The sequence below is a fragment of the Trematosphaeria pertusa genome, assembly GCF_010094035.1.
Source record: "Trematosphaeria pertusa strain CBS 122368 unplaced genomic scaffold BU26scaffold_8, whole genome shotgun sequence".
Classification (NCBI taxonomy): Eukaryota; Fungi; Ascomycota; class Dothideomycetes; order Pleosporales; family Trematosphaeriaceae; genus Trematosphaeria; species Trematosphaeria pertusa.
Genome location: NW_022987219.1, coordinates 1,587,971 through 1,603,434, shown reverse-complemented (window position 1 = coordinate 1,603,434; position 15,464 = coordinate 1,587,971). Strand labels below are relative to the sequence as shown.

The window sequence follows — 15,464 nt, the reverse complement described above, 5'->3', positions numbered from 1 at the left end:
GATGGATGGATTATACATTACCTACCACACTGCTATCGTACATTCACATACCTCGTGCCGTCATCCCAGCCATAACCCACCCTGACCTGATATATCCCCACCGCCCACCCTGTTTTAACCAAGCCGGACTTTCTTCCAGATCCTAAGACACTCCTGTAAATCACCCACCACACTCCCCATCGGCTCACTAACCATGCCCCTCATAACAGCCAACACGCAGCTCGCTAACGCAAAGATAACCTGGTCCTCTTTAACGGCCAAGTAATGGCTCTTTGTCATGCCTCCTGATTGCGCCCAGCTCTTCCACAAATCTAGCATTATCGAAATCCTCTTCGCAAAAGACGTATCTTGCGCCATACCATAAAGTATCTGCTCCACCAGCACAAGCACCGTGACACCCTCAGAAAGCCGAAACTTATCAACAAGGTATTTAACGTGCGCATCAGCAACAACATCAATAGGCAGTCGTTGACTCTGCATCGCCTCCGCCATCTCCGACTCTCTCCTCTGATCCTCCCTCATCCTCCGTCTTCGAAAATCATTGTGAAAATCCGCCGCCTCGTGCTCCAGCCTCTTCCTGCGCGCTGCTTCCCGCTGCTCGGGCGGGAGTCGTGCCTCCTCCGTCATCTTGCGCCCTTGCTCCATGAACTTGACGTGCCGCTCGAAGCGCTCGGCTTCCTCGTCGTGCGGTAGGCGCCATGCGGGCACTTGCTCGTCCGTCATGGCGCCGAGCAGCACCATGACGCCGCAGGGGACGGTGTCGCGCCGCGCGAGGGAGAGGATGTCGTCGGGGACGGAGAACGACCAGAGGCCTCCTTGGGGCGCTTGGAAGGCGGTGGCGGCGCTGCAGAACCAGAAGCCGGCTGTTGAATCTGTGGAGCCGTTGATGGAGCGCAGGTGCAGTAGGGGAAGCTTTTTCTTCGCATCATCCTCCTTATATGCTTCTTGTATCCCTGTCGCCGATATCCTGACCCTGACCGCGGATCTCATATCCCCCTCTTCCACACCATCCGCGCTATCGTCATCTAAAAACCCACCCTTCTTGTCAACTTCATTCTGCTCTTCCGTCTTGCCTGGCGCCTCCAATTCATTCAGCGCAGCTAACACATCCACCTCTTTCCTCGGCGCACACGCCCGCACCCAATACGGCGGCAGGCTATCCCTACTCCTGCGATCCCATTCGCTTCTCCAATTCAGCGCCAGACTCAGTATTCCATCCGAATCATCGCTCATAGCCACACTCAACACCTCCTCACTCGACACAGGACTTAGTAGCAACTTCGTGCCCGCCGGTGTCCACAGCCCCGCGCCCCTCAAATCCGCCCATCCTTCTTTACTCGGCACGGCACCTCTATCCAACAGAAACGCTATCAGCGCCTCAAACTCAATCTCCGCCTGCGGCTGCGCCAGCTCATCATGATATTGCAGCCTATAACTCTTCACCCCAATAACCATCTCCTTCCAATTGAATATCGTCCAACTGCCTCCCTTCAAACTGCTCGGCCTCTCTCTCAGCCCAAAGTATTTCGGATCACCGCGATCTAGAGGAATTATACTGCGTCGCGGGATCTCGATCTCGACGATGCCGGAGAGCAGCGCGCTTCGTGTGATTGCGACGACGCCATTGCGGTGCAGCGTTTTCGTGATTTCGCGCAGCGTGAACAAGGACTTCAGGCAGGTGTATATAGTTGGAAGGACGCCGAGAACCGCTAAAGGAATACCGATGTAGGTTATGATGTCGACTGCGGACACACCCATGATGCCCGGCGGGGCATGGAAGAGGTTGAGAAAAGGTCCATGGTGGGTCGATGACTTTCCGCTATAATTGCGTGCAGTCTACCCCTGCATGGTGGCGGAGATTAGGGGTCAGGGGAGCGCGTCGGAGTACGGAAGCATGTGACCGTGTGGCGCTGATGCCAAATGGGCGAAGAACCGAACAAGATGATCCACGACGAGCAACGCAATGGCGGAACTAAATTTGAAGAAGACTATTATTGAAAGCTATGATTTGGATAAATTGAAGCGCATGGAAGGAAATGAAGGAAAAGGTATCGCAAAGCTTCGACTCACCAGCGCCAGCAGGTCACTCGCCACCCCTTTGCGCCTATCAGCCATGCTTAAATCATCACTACTTTTACTGCGCCAATACATCTCTTCACGAAGACTTCTTCGCCAGATTCAAGTGCCACTCCATGATCTTCTGGAAGATGCCCTTACCTCCAGTTTCAACCACATCGCCGTGACAGGGAATAATCCTCTCAAAGTCCCACTTGTCAATCCTCTCCACCGACTTCGCGTACCCCATCCTATCGCCCGAGCTAATCCCCCACCAAATCAACCTCTTCTGCCCATTCCCCCTTGTATTCGTCAGCGCGCCAAAGATCTTCGTCAGTATCCCACTCGTCGCGCTCACGCCAGTCTTGCTGAACTGCTCGGTCGGCGGGTAGTTGAAGATCAGGTCGGCTTGGATGAGCGTCTTGGTAGACTTGTGGTTGAAGACGAGCTCCTTGTTCTGGTGCGCGTACACGAACTCGTATTCGAATTCGGCATCGAAGTCGGCGTCGATGGAGGTGAGGGGCTTGGATTGCGAGAAGATGTAGGAGAAGGGGACGTCTTCGTTCTTCTGCTTTGCGCGCTTTTCGGGGAGGCCTTCGGGGCCCAGGACTTTTGCGTTGGGGTAGGCAGCGTGCCATGGGCCGAGGAAGATGTGGTGCTATATGCGTTGTTAGTCGATGCCGAATGAGCGGGAGCTAGAAAAGGCGTACTTCAGCGTCTAAGGCAGTTATGTACTTGACTTCTCCCATTTCGGAGACTTTGCGCTTGACGTCGTCTGTCAAAGCAACTGGCGAGAAGACGGCGAGGCTGCCATTCTGCATGCGCACTAGAAGTGATCAGCAATTGAAAGACGCAAAGTGAGTGTGCAACTTTACCGACAGTACCACGGCCGCCGATCTTTATCCTGCCGAATCGCCAGAATGGAACGGAGAACGTGGTGATTGTCCTTGGAACGACCTCTCGAATGACCATGACCTTCGCTGGGTCGCTCGGAACTAGTTTAGAAGTCATGTTGGATAATTGGGAGCTGCGGTACTAGACAGCGACAGCGAAGAGATGAATGATGGCCACAAAGGAAAGTGGTTAGTTTCGGAGATTTTCCCCGCCCGTTGAACTGCGGGTTAGTACGCAGAAGCAATGACGCAATTGGAAGCTGGATAGGTTTGTTCGGGCTGTCTGTTAGCAACTTGGGAGTATTCGAGAGTGTTTAAATGCTTCTGCAGTCTCGGCCGACACCGGTTAGAGCCTACAGTCGCCCAGACGCTGGCTCCATGATGTTTTGTCGCGAGAGATCATGTTGTGCTCGGGAATGCAAATAGCTGGGCCGCGGCTGTAGTGATTGGACGCCCCACCTGCTGTGTCAGCATGCACTCCAGCCAGCGTCATCGTACGAGCCCTATCACAAAGAATTCCAAATATTGGCATTCGTCCGTAAACAGCTTCGGATGGAGTAGAGAGATGGATTTGAGTTACGGCGGCAATGAATAATCCAAGCCACTATCTTTGGCCCGCCTCAAGCACACCCTTCAGCGATGCTCCAGCTTACCCAGGAACCACACTCTCGCAGCTGCTTTCGATCTTCCCACCCCTCCCATGGCGGGAGACTAGTCGCGAAGTTCTGAATTTCCTCCTTTGCGCAGGACCAGCGTGACATCTTCTAGGCTGTGGTTCCTTACAGTAATCGGCGATTTCGGACCGGATGCTGTGCGTGATGAGGCTCAGCCTCGACGCCGCGAATGAGCAATTCCGCCCCTTCCCGGGCCTCATTCGAAAGATAATATGTGGGAATCAACCCTTCCCCCACCTTTCTTCATCTGTCATTCTCTGCGCTGAGCTCGGCCAAGAGTCCTCCAACGTTCCGCCTCTTAGCGTCCTCGTCAAGCTTCATCTGGATGAATTTGCTCATCTCCTTAACCTTTTGAAGCGCGATATTGGTGCAGTTCAGGAGAGCAAGGGGGTTGACGGTCGCTCCGCCGTACTTCGCAACCTGGCAGACCTCCCCATGTCTGTTCATGGTGACAATTACTTCGCCCTGCCGTACCTGCTCTTCCGCAAAATTCGCATCCACCAAGAATATGTCGACTTCTTCGAAGTAGGAGAAGGTCACACAGAGCGGCTGATGTAAGATGGACAGCGGTATCGGTTCTCGCTCGCGGACGCTGAGGACAGTTGCTTTCTCTCCCTCTACTAGTACGTCTGGCCTGCGGAAGTGCTGTAATGCAGCCATGACTGCGATGCAGGACGCGTCAATCAGACCGCCGTCATGATCAATGATGTGGACGTCGGCTCGCAGTGCAAAGCATTTCAGGCCCGCGATAATGCACAAAGATTCGGTGTCGAGCGCGTTCGAACGGCGGATGGCTTTCTCAAGGATCCGCGAGAGGATGACTTCCGCGTCTGTGGGTCTATGGACTCAGTTAGGTGCTTCTGGCGCGGCAAGACACTTTGTGGCTGGAGTAAAGCGTACCGTCCAACTTCGAATGCTGGAGATGCCATTGGAGAGAACTCAGTAATGATCTGAAAGACGCCATCGAATTTCCGCTCCGGCAATGGTGTTGTCACGTCCACCGAAATCCTTGCAATGACTCTGGATGCTCTTAGCTAGCTGAACCATACACATAACTTATACTGCGCACCTTGTCTTCCCGAGCTGCACATCGGCGACACCGTATTCATCCCCGAATGTTAGTTCCAAAGGACGGAATGCGTCGAAAGCGCGTCCATCGAGCCGAATCTGTTCCTGCAGCGCTTGTTGGATGAAGGCGCGTTCATTGACCGATATCTCAGCTTCTCGAGGCATCTTGCCCCACCAAAGCAGCTGTGGTGTTCGGATAGGTGAGCTCTGCAGCTCTGCAGAGGGAAAAATACGGCGGGGTCGGAGAATACATTCACCGACAGTCTTGGCACTTGTGGGTTTCACGATCCCAGCTTGAGCTTGACCTTTACTTCTGCCCATCCCCGGCACTACCGCCATACTATCGCGCAAGACTCCCGAAACTCCAATCATCCAGGCCTATACTCCTGCCGCATCCCTCTGCCGCGATGACCACCGCACACAGGCCGACGTTTGATCCCGCTCGCGGCAAAGACGCCCAGCGCGGGCCCGCATACCATCAGCGACTCCTCCCAGCGCACACATTTCTGAAGCATAGACAACCAGGCCAGGGCGGCGAAGCCGAGCCAACTAAGCGCGATCTTCGTGCGGAGCTCTTGGAGGCTGAAGCGCGTCACTTTGCGAAGAAGAACGGTACCTATGTCCCGGATGCGGAACCTAGCACGGAGGCCGGCCCTACGTCGAAGCGACCGATCGATGCCGTTTCTGCAACAGAAGACGGCAATCAAGACGACGCAGATCAAAAGCGGCGGCGGATAGAAATGCTGGAACAATATAGGGAGGTGGACGCGGACGACAGCAGTGAGAGCAGCGAGAGCAGCGACGAAGAGTACGTATTTACGTGCCTCAAGAAGACTGTACCCGCTAACTGATAGCAGGGACGATGATGAAGACGAAACAGTGGCCCTCATGCGCGAGTTAGAGAAGATCAAAAAGGAGCGGGCCGAAGCCAAAGCCAAAGAGGTACGCAATCATGTCCATTTGCTCCAGTAGAACGCTAACGTCTTGCAGGAAGCGGAACGTGCGGCAGAAGAGCAGGAGCAGCGCGAAATCGACATAGCACGCGGCAACCCACTCCTCAACGCGCGCGACTTCACCATGAAGCGCCGTTGGGACGACGATGTAGTCTTCAAGAACCAAGCACGCGGGACCGAGGACCGGAACAAGAAGAAAGAGTTCATCAACGATATGCTGCGCTCAGACTTCCACAAGAAATTCATGGTGAGTAGTGCTCTTTAGAGAGAAACAAGTTCGATGATATCCTTGCCGGCTCGACAACGAATAGGGCTTTGGTTCCTTCCAGGAGGAGCTAACCTTATTCACAAGCTTGAGTTCTTTAACCGGCGGGCAAGGATGCGTTTTTGAACTGTTCAGCTCTGTACCGCCACGTGAGAAATGCTGACGAGTCGCGTAGTCGAAGTACATCCGATGAGGTCAATGGCACTCCTACATCCGCTCATCGTGCATTTCCTGGCGTTTATTGTCCCTTGGCGTACGGAACAATCGAGTTCACGTGGGTTTCTGCCGCGAGCGTGGGATACCCCAGAGTTTGACAAGTGGGAGCCGGTGACGCAACTACCTAGGCGCTTAGGTAGACCCTTATCTACGATCGACAATCCACTACCCTTTTGGGAACTCAGCTATCTTTTCGTTTCCACCACATGCCCCGGTCGGAGAATACATTCCATCTCGTCTCAATCTCCCGCTCGCAGTGTGACAACAACTATTCTGCTCAACCGCAACGCATCGCGTTCCATCTTCGATGAAGTGGAAATCAGGTGGAGGGGGGGTTCTCATAGTCGTAGATAACTATCGAGACTCTACCCTGTCAAAGGCCTGCTCTTCGGCATTGATTTCCATCAATAGCAGGCCCGAAAGCGATAGCGATCCCCCAAGGTTCCAGAAGCTGAAGAGTTTGGATCTAGGCCAAGAGGGGCTAGACCGAGCCCTATAGGGGTCTTGGGGGGTGAACGATCAACGTGGGAGCTTACTCTTAACAAGTACTGTGACGACATATGGCTTGAGCTCTTCATCGGTGGTATGCGTATCTCTTCTTGGGACCGTAGATGGTAGGTATGTGAAGGATATATAGAGGTCCCTCCCATTATACTTCTTATAGTTCCACAAGCTTTAATCCTCAACCACCAAGACAAGCTTTCTAACTAACGTCTCTTTCCTTAACCACATTCAACAACCAACACACAAGTACAATGGCAGGGTACGGCAACCGCAACGCCCCCGACCTCACCACCGAGGAGTCGGACCACCTCGGCCCCCAACACAGCGAAACCCGCTTCGGCCGCGACGACTCGCACGCCTACTCCAACCCACACGAGAAATACGGCTCCGCCGCCACAGCCGGCGCGGGCTTCGGCAACAAGAGCGCGCCCGACAATACTGAGAACTACGATAACAGCGACCTCCGCTTTGGGAGCCATCAGGACACCGCGCCGTATAGCGGGAGTACTCAGCATGGGAGCGGTACTGTGGGTGGCGCGGGGTATGGGAATAAGACGGGCGGGTTTGCGGAGAGCAAGGGTAAGTTATGTTCTTGGTGAGAAGAGAGTAAGAGCGTGGGAGTGTGGGCTGATGTGTGATAGATTCGACGCTGGGGAAACTTATGGAGAAGGCGGGGCATGTGATGCATAATGAGGGGTTGGCGGAGAAGGGGAGAACGAAGAGGGAGGCGCAGGGGTTTGGGCAGGGTGAGTCATAAGGGATACGTTGACCGGCGGAGTTGTAAAAAACTAGGCATGCTTGGATTGGATTAGATTGCTCGTGATACCTCTCTGTACAGTTGGAAATTATATCAACGATGGATGATTCTTCTGCTCATGATTGTTTGGGTCGATAAATGGGGCTCATGTGGAAGGGTGTTTTGAAGAAATCCAAACAAGATTAACATTTATGATCCTCCTACAGATGCATCATGCCAACCCAGAAAAAGGGTATAAGAAAGCGGTGTAACAGTACAAAGAAGGTAAAAGAAGTAAGAGTCGGACCTCCAGCTCCGCTCAAGAAGCAAATGCAAAAGAAGACCAACACCCAGCGATTCTCATTACGAGACGTCCAATCCTAGCTTCCGGATGTGCTAGACCCTTTGTTATCATTGATCGTAAGCCGTTTATGCAATGAACTTAAGAGCCCTCTTCGACGCCGGCACTTCGGGCACGGCATCATCAGGCGGGAACTCCTTGTCCTGGCAGATGGACGAAGCTTGGCTCCAGTTGACCTGTTCCATGGTGCCGTCCTGGGCAAACTTGAATTCGCCGCCGTCTTCGAGCCAGATATGCACCTATACACTCATCAGTTAAAGGTACAATTCAGGTTGGGAGGGAGATGCTCACATTAGCAGTATAATCCCCCTTGTACTCGCCCGACATAGCTGTCGCCCTGCAAAACACGCGCTGTCCCGGCTTCAACGCCGTAGAAACCGAATACGCAAGCTGCACGCCCTTCTCCTGGGTGCTCTCCTCGGTAGACGACCGTGAGTATTCATACTTGAGCGTCGTGGTTGAGGAGGCGCCTAGGTCGAGGATCTTGCCGGACAGCTCGATGGCGTTGGACCAGCCGAAGGTGTGGGTGGCGGTCTGCGAGTACTTCTTTGACGTAGTGCGCGTTTCCGTCTTGGTGAAAGTGAAGGTCTCGTTGGAGTCGGTGTTGGCGTTGGTGTGATCGGCGTAGTCGAGGATGACGGTTTGGAGACCCTTCATTTGCGCGTTGAGTTGGTCGGGGGTTTCTTTCTGTGGGCGTGTGTTAGTTAGGCTGGTAGGGAGATGAATTAGTGGGAAGCATAACGTACGAAGACCATGTCCTCAACAGTAATCTTGTCGATCTTGCTCTTCAGGAAGAGAAGGCCCAGACCGTCAATGACTTCACCAGAACGACCGAAAGCACCGAGCAAGATGCCGGAAGCCGTCTTCGACTCATAAGTATCCTGGCCATCAGTATCCTTTCCGACGTCGAGCTCAGCACCGCCCTTAGTGCGGATATACACGCGGCCCAAGGACTCGCCCTTGCCGTTACCCCATGTCTTGACCTGCGAGATACCGTCCGTGGACGAGTCCCAGTCAAGACGAGCATGCTTCTTGTTCTTGTCGACCTTGCCGAGCTGGCCGCTGTTGGTGCCGTCGCTGTAGTAGAACTGTATGGCCTCGACCTCCTTTTTGGAAGCCCAGACCTCGATGCCCGTCATGACAGTGCCGTCGAGGTACTTGGTGTGGCAGTAGGGACTACCGCCCTGGCCGCCGACGTACTGGACGTCTTGCCATGGACCTTGCGCGCAGTCGTCGGCGGCGGAGAGCCCGAAGAAAAGAGCGGCGGCGCCAAGGAAGAGCGCCCTGGCGTTGAAGAACATGGTGAGGGGTGGAATGGGGAAAAGACCTGGCGTTTGAACGAATGGAAGTGCTAGTTATATAGCGAGTAGCGAATGCAAGATGGTAAAAGAGTGACTGTGCCAGGTAGATGGAGAGCTAAGGAAAGAAGAGGAAGTGATGTGCTGCTGCCGATGGAGTCTTTGTGGACGGCCTTGCTGTCTCCGTTATATAGATATTCCAGCGGAAAACATCGAGGTCCGTAGACATCTTGGCTTGGAGTGTCGAAACAAACGAAACGAGTGGCAGTCTAGGGGGAATCCTACGGTTGACGCATGAATGAAGGCTCCCAATTTCCGGCGATCTGTGTGGGTCGGAATGGGCTTAAGCTTAACTACAAGCCTATGCGATGTCAGGAGGTATTTTGGGACTTAACCTTAGTGATCCTTCGAGGAGTCTGTGAGATGAATGGATGCTGTGTAACCCTGGGGCCGCTGTTACGCCAATATATCGTGATGTACATGGTTCTTACTCTTCTATGGCAACCACTACTAATGGGCTATCGTCGTTCCTGAGAAGGGCGCCCTACATGGAGGGAGCGGTAGGGTTGGTTCTCTTGTCCCAAGGAGCCTCGAAAGCAGTTCCAAGCATTCTGCTTCCTCCCATCGGATGCCCAGCGTAAGGGACCTTCTCCGTCAGGATTGGCCTTCCCGTCCAGAACTCCGCACGAGGACCTGCGCTGCCAAGTATTTGGCTCTTTGAAGCAAAAGGGTAGACGTTGTTACGGGATGATTCCACTACGCAAGGAACACAGCCTCGCCACCACGAACTGTCACTCCTGAGCGTTTCCTCTCTTTTCGCCAATCAAGAGGCATCGCCAGGCGGACCGACTCCGCAGTCCGTTTCACGATCTTCAGGACGCCAACCGCACCACGACCGAAGAGGGCAAGTAAGCGAACTCCGGTGGACTGAGCCTCATACCTTAATCTCTGGTCACACGAAAGTCCGAATGCGCCTTCCTTCTCGAGATGTAGCTGTTGGTAGTCCGGGGCCCGAGTTGGAGCGTTTTTCTGGCCATGAGCGCACGCACGAGAATGCGGCTCTGAGCTGGAGCTCCTTTCCTGATTCGGAAACGCTTGGGGTTTCAGACGCGGCAGACACGAGGGGTGCGCGTCGACATCACCTCCCGCACCCCACGCAGCCGGCCCCGATGAGGGGTTAGTAGTCCTGTAATCGAAATGGACTTTGTTGGTAATTGTGATTTGCGCTCTCAGGACACGGGCTGACGGCGTGCAGTGGACGAGGCTCCTGGGCGGCTCGTCGCAGAAGAGGCAGGCCGCGGCGAACGATCCCCAACAGCGTCTGGCACGCTTCAAGCAGCGGTACAACAACGTCCTGGTGCGGGAGCTCTCTGCCTTTTGTGAGATACTGTCTAGACTGACATGGCGGCAGCAAACATGGCAGAAAACCGATTCGCTGGCGCAGGACCGCGAGGCCCTGGGCAACATCCGGCGGGGGTTCCAGGGCCTTACCAAGATGCTCGACGACGAATCCCGCCTCCCAGCACCGCACCTCTGCCTGAGCTTCGCCGCTGCCCAGCAGATATACACGGCCGTCTCCAAGATCGCAGCGACCTCGCACGATGAGGGCATGGTCCGAGATGCCGTGCAGTTCTACAATGCGCTTATCGATAGCGAGGAGGAGGATTTCCTGGAGAACGACGTGTTCGCCGTGTCGCTGATGAACTTCATCGGCCGGTCCATAGGGTCGGGCAGCATGGGCGTCGGAGAGGACATCGAGGCCGACATCGTGGAGCTGCTGTTCGGCATCTCTGCGAAGATCAGGTTGCAGCCCGAGATTCTGCCCGTCTGGTTCACCACCGCGTCCGCAGACGCGAACGGGCGGGTCGTGAATCAGAAAGTGGACTTCGCGGGTGTCACGCAGAAGGAGGATTTCCCCCTGTGCTACCAGCTCATCGACCGGGTCCATCACGAAGGTCGAATAGGAGAATTTGCCCGCATGGGTCTTCTGTACATCTTCGAGTCGGCATCCAAGGCCATCACCCTGGAGCAATGGATAGTCAACAGCGACCTCCCTACGCTCATGGCGACCGGTCTCGGGGCGTTATACAGTCAGCTCAGCAGGTCTGACACTCCGCCAATCGGAAATGCTCCAACTGACACTTTCAGGAAACTGTCGATTCTGCATCCGCAGGAGAGCCTACCGCTCATCTTGCAGCTTTCAGACTATGCAGAAATGCGGCCGAACGCGCAAGCAGAGAGTCTCTTCTCAGAAGACTTTCAAAATCACATGGTCACTTTCCTCTCATACCTTACGTTCTGGCAGGATGTGCTTGAACACTGCAATTCCCTCGACGTCAGGCATACTTTGATTGATCATTTCCAGGTCCTATTCCTTCAGCAGTTACTGTTGGTCAACCCCATAATTCATCTTCCGAGACCCAGTACTAACATCGGCAGATACCCCTCGCTCCTAGAGTCTTCTGATGTCGACGGCGGCTCCTCCGTGGCTGTGCTCACGTATCTACGACGCATCCTCGACGCACTGGACCATCCAGAGCTAGTGCATATGATTCTGCATTATCTACTCAATCTCTCCGACTACTCCGCTACCTCTCCCAGAGCTCCTCGCTCTCCGGCGGCGTTGAAGCGGCGGCAGTCGCTGATGCTCCTAAATGCTCCGAAGGAGGAAGATGACCGGCTCAATCCTTCGCTGTTCAATCTGGTCGACCTGGTTGTGGGCAACACGGATTCGCGGAATCCGCAGACCGTCATTGCGGCTTTGAAACTGACTACCGTCCTTCTCGGAAAGAACCACGGTTACGCCCTGAACTCTATGGTTAAGATCATGACTGTTAACAACAAACAACCTCACCGAACCATCGGCGCCTTGAATGTCGAGCTGGAAACATACCTCAACCTGGCAATCAGCCTTGCGGGCGAAAGCGCCGTCGATGAAGCATACGAGAGCCATCTGAAAGATAAGCTGAGCCTGTTAGAAAATCACCCATGCTCTCTGAAGGCCCTTGCTCTCCCAACAACGCCGTTGCAGAGCCCCGGCTACTTTGACTCAGATGTCGGCCCACGCGACGTTCCCCCACATTATTTATTACCCGAGGACCCACTGTTCAAGACGCTCGTCGAGCTCCTACTCAGGTTCCTGACTAATGATATCGAGACGAATCTCGCTCTTACGGAAGCTATTATCACACTTGGGAGTTGTTCGCAGCTACGCCTCGAAGGATGGCTGTCGGTCGAACCTACGGACTACCATTTCCTGGACGTTATTCCAGAGCCCATGGACCTTTCTAACCCGGGGCTGCGCGAGATGCACAGAGCAAGCCGGCAGCCGACATGGGATCCTGCTGCTACACCACAGCTGCTTGCATGCTTGCAACAGCTTCAGACACAGGTCGAAGCGCTACGAGCCGATATCCAAGATTGGGACGAGCATGTTGCCAATCGGAAAGATGCATTCCGCTTCCACGAAGAAATGAACGAGGCAATGAAGTCATCTACGCCGCAGCCTAAGCCCGCACGCCCGTCTACAGAAGTACAGCCCGGTTCATGGACTCCGCAAGTGCCCAAGCATATCAAGGAGGCGTCTGCCACGCCATCCAGAGCGCAAACCCCCAGAGGAAGAAAGGAAGGCGCAGACCTGCGACACACCCCAACGGCTTCTCCCGCACCTTCCAGGCTCGGCGGCCCAACCCTTGTCGGATCGCCCTCCCGCGGCATGTCACCACTACCCGCACCACAAGCATCAAAACGCCAGACTACACTCTTCACAGACATCGATGCTAATCTAGCATCCGTAAGGCACTCTGACTTCCTGAGACGCCGCATCCGTTTCCGTAGGCCGGCCGGCTCGCAGACGGTGGAAGTCATGTTGTCCAAATACCAGCCGCCTCCGAGAGAAGATGACGATGCGACGACTGGTGCGGAGAGCGAAAAGGAGAAGGATGATGTACGAGAGGCAAGTTTACTACATATCATTACGAATGTAATAATTTTACAGGAGTTCGTGCTGGAGCTGGTAGCGCTCATGCAGGTTAGAGCGAGTCTGTTTAGTGAGATTAAGTTTGCTTGAGCTTGGTTTCGGTCTTTTAAAGCATGCAGACAGTGGTGGAAGGCGTATTCGGTAGTAAAGGCAATATACCCCCTTTGCATTGCTGAATCGAGTCCCTTCCAGCGTCTTTGTAACGTTCAGTTCGCCAGCCAAAAGCGTTGAAGCAATTTAGGCTGCTTCTATACAACTTTGAAAGGGAGTGACTGCTAACACCTAAGGCTCGAGGCTGTGTAGTGGGATAAGTGAATCAACATCTGCATCCTAAGAGTGTCCAGTGATAAGGAAGCTGCATGCCGTTAGAGCCGTCGTTCACCACGTGGGCCTAGCGCAAGGCCCGTGCACATCCTAGGAAAGAGCTCGGCTCGACGAACGTCATTCTAAGGTCTCACAAGCAACATCTTTGCAGCTTTCGAATCACCCCCGCCCCGATCCATGGCCGCGCCAAAAATCCACAGCTGCAGCCCAGAAATGCCATCGCTATTATAACAACAATTGCACGACCTCGATAACTGCATTCATAGTTCCAACGCGCGCCAACCATGGCGTCGAGCTCGACGGAGACAACGCCTCTGATATCGTCCATGTCTCATGCTCCATCCGCAGGCAAGCCGATAGCACCGAAGCCACAGCGAACAGTCACATTCAATCCCACCGTCATCTCGAGCAGCCCAAAAGAGGCTCCGCGATCGTCTTCGTATGTCGGCACTTCTTCCTCCGTCACAACCGTTCCCACCAGCCATGGCGGGCAGCCAATGCTCTCGACGCTCAATAACAAGCTACGGAGAAGGAATAGCTCGGGCGCGCCCATCCTACCTCCCCACGTACCGGCTCCAAAGATTGGCCCGCAGAGAACCACCAGGACTGCACAGAAGCTTAAGCTTCTGCCGGATCCGGAACATGGCGAGGAAGACCAGGATGAGGAGAGCGGGCGGGATGTCTATGTGCAGTATACTCGGATAAAAGATCCTACGGCGAGAAGGGATGCTGCAAGGCTTGGGAAAGCGGATCGAGAGCGGTTACCGCGGGTGACGGCATACTGCACCGCCGCATCGTACAAAATGGACGAGCTGATGCGGTTCTTGAAGGGAAAGGCACGGATACGGGGCGCTCATCCAAAGAGATTCGACGAGTGCATATACTCGCCATATAATTACGGGAGAAAAGGGCCAGAGGATGTCACAAGCACCTCCGTACCCGATGGGTTTTCAGAGGAGCGACCGCGAAGATTCTCGGACAGCGCGATTGAAGTCAGGGCACAGAACGAAAGGAGACGGGAGGACCTCATAGGTCTACATTCTGATGGCGATGCACCGTCTCTAGAAAACGGAGAGAGCTCGGAACGGTTACAGCGGCCTGGACCGATGCATGCAGACTCAGATCCGTCGATGGAGACGCCGGATTTCGATACGCAGGTCCACACCCCCGAGGTTTTCCTTTTCGAATACGGCACCGTCGTGGTATGGGGCATGACGCTGCAGGAAGAGAAGAAATTCCTGAAAGAGATTGCAAAGTTCGAGGTCGATAAGCTCGGTAAGGACGAGGTCGAAACGGAGGAATTTAACTTTTACTACACGCGTGAATACCAGGCTCGAATATACAACGACTTCATAAGCTTACGGGATAAGAAGAACTATATGATCAAGCTCGCCATCAGCCACGGCCTCTCACAGAGCGTCAAGACGTCGCTTTTCGAGGACCTCGTGGATAACACCATCGACGACACGAAGGACATTCCCGCGCAGATCGCGAGCTCGGGGAAGATCAACCTTAACAAGAAGCAGATCAACATGCAGATCGGGGAGCTATTCATCTTGCGCATCAGCATACATCTGCAGGGCTCGGTGCTCGACGCGCCAGAGCTTATGTGGGCGGAGCCGCAGCTGGACCCCGTATACCAGGCTGTGAGAAGCTATCTAGAGATGGACCAGCGGGTCCAGTTGCTGACGGAGAGACTAAATGTCATTGGTGATCTCCTTGCGGTGCTCAAGGACCAGCTCACCGTCACACATGTAAGTCTAAGCGATCGCTTCAATTGGAGACTCGGTAACTAACCAGCCTATAGGGAGAACTCCTCGAATGGATCGTCATCATCCTCATCTTCGCCGAAGTCGTCGTAGCCGCCATTAATATCTTCGTCGACCTGCATGCCGCCGACTAGCCCTCTTTTGTTCCCACCATATTGTACATACACCCTCCTTGCTTTTCGCCTGTAAATTCATCATAGCGTGGGAGGGATACTTGAATTCTTGTACCACAGCAGTGTAGACTCGTGTAATTCGGCGCTTCTGGCGTTCCAAAAGGCATACTGGAGGCGCGATTGCGATAATGTAGCGAAGGCCACCAGGAGTAGCTTTACTCCGTCCGACTTGTGTTGTTTCTGCTTTCATCTCACA

The 15,464-nt window shown here is 54.2% G+C and overlaps 8 protein-coding genes across 8 annotated transcripts; 4 read left to right on the top strand and 4 right to left on the bottom strand.

Annotated features, from left to right (window-relative positions):
- Positions 1-20: 20 nt before the first annotated feature.
- Positions 21-1,870, bottom strand: BU26DRAFT_520093 (uncharacterized protein). The gene has a single exon (XM_033829225.1). It carries the CDS (start codon positions 1,756-1,758, stop codon positions 115-117), a length of 1,644 nt encoding a protein of 547 aa, XP_033683416.1. The 5' UTR covers positions 1,759-1,870; the 3' UTR covers positions 21-114.
- An 86-nt stretch (positions 1,871-1,956) lies between these two features.
- BU26DRAFT_520092 (uncharacterized protein) lies at positions 1,957-3,344 on the bottom strand. Its single transcript, XM_033829224.1, has 3 exons — positions 2,931-3,344; positions 2,766-2,881; positions 1,957-2,713 (listed from the first exon to the last, which is right to left on the bottom strand). The coding sequence occupies exons 1-3, from the start codon at positions 3,064-3,066 to the stop codon at positions 2,156-2,158; spliced, it is 810 nt and encodes a 269-aa protein (XP_033683415.1). The 5' UTR covers positions 3,067-3,344; the 3' UTR covers positions 1,957-2,155.
- A 161-nt stretch (positions 3,345-3,505) lies between these two features.
- Positions 3,506-4,876, bottom strand: BU26DRAFT_520091 (uncharacterized protein). Its single transcript, XM_033829223.1, has 3 exons — positions 4,692-4,876; positions 4,523-4,642; positions 3,506-4,460 (listed from the first exon to the last, which is right to left on the bottom strand). Exons 1-3 carry the CDS (start codon positions 4,853-4,855, stop codon positions 3,866-3,868), a joined length of 879 nt encoding a protein of 292 aa, XP_033683414.1. The 5' UTR covers positions 4,856-4,876; the 3' UTR covers positions 3,506-3,865.
- Positions 4,877-4,950: 74 nt separating this feature from the next.
- Positions 4,951-6,266, top strand: BU26DRAFT_333487 (Cwf15/Cwc15 cell cycle control protein). The gene is made up of 4 exons (XM_033822215.1): positions 4,951-5,498; positions 5,548-5,632; positions 5,681-5,890; positions 6,084-6,266. Exons 1-4 carry the CDS (start codon positions 5,098-5,100, stop codon positions 6,099-6,101), a joined length of 714 nt encoding a protein of 237 aa, XP_033683413.1. The 5' UTR covers positions 4,951-5,097; the 3' UTR covers positions 6,102-6,266.
- A 613-nt stretch (positions 6,267-6,879) lies between these two features.
- Positions 6,880-7,385, top strand: BU26DRAFT_506121 (uncharacterized protein; the record flags this gene model as incomplete). The annotated part of the gene is made up of 2 exons (XM_033826892.1): positions 6,880-7,207; positions 7,270-7,385. 2 exons carry the CDS (start codon positions 6,880-6,882, stop codon positions 7,383-7,385), a joined length of 444 nt encoding a protein of 147 aa, XP_033683412.1.
- Positions 7,386-7,793: 408 nt separating this feature from the next.
- Positions 7,794-9,026, bottom strand: BU26DRAFT_565804 (uncharacterized protein; the record flags this gene model as incomplete). The annotated part of the gene is made up of 3 exons (XM_033833435.1): positions 7,794-7,964; positions 8,017-8,412; positions 8,472-9,026. The coding sequence occupies 3 exons, from the start codon at positions 9,024-9,026 to the stop codon at positions 7,794-7,796; spliced, it is 1,122 nt and encodes a 373-aa protein (XP_033683411.1).
- An 863-nt stretch (positions 9,027-9,889) lies between these two features.
- Positions 9,890-13,100, top strand: BU26DRAFT_333502 (uncharacterized protein). Its single transcript, XM_033822216.1, has 5 exons — positions 9,890-10,229; positions 10,279-10,380; positions 10,435-11,126; positions 11,172-11,411; positions 11,463-13,100. Exons 1-5 carry the CDS (start codon positions 10,221-10,223, stop codon positions 13,090-13,092), a joined length of 2,673 nt encoding a protein of 890 aa, XP_033683410.1. The 5' UTR covers positions 9,890-10,220; the 3' UTR covers positions 13,093-13,100.
- Positions 13,101-13,462: 362 nt separating this feature from the next.
- On the top strand, positions 13,463-15,427 carry BU26DRAFT_605875 (sporulation protein-like protein RMD1). Its single transcript, XM_033835622.1, has 2 exons — positions 13,463-15,080; positions 15,134-15,427. The coding sequence occupies exons 1-2, from the start codon at positions 13,611-13,613 to the stop codon at positions 15,227-15,229; spliced, it is 1,566 nt and encodes a 521-aa protein (XP_033683409.1). The 5' UTR covers positions 13,463-13,610; the 3' UTR covers positions 15,230-15,427.
- The last annotated feature ends 37 nt before the right edge of the window (positions 15,428-15,464 follow it).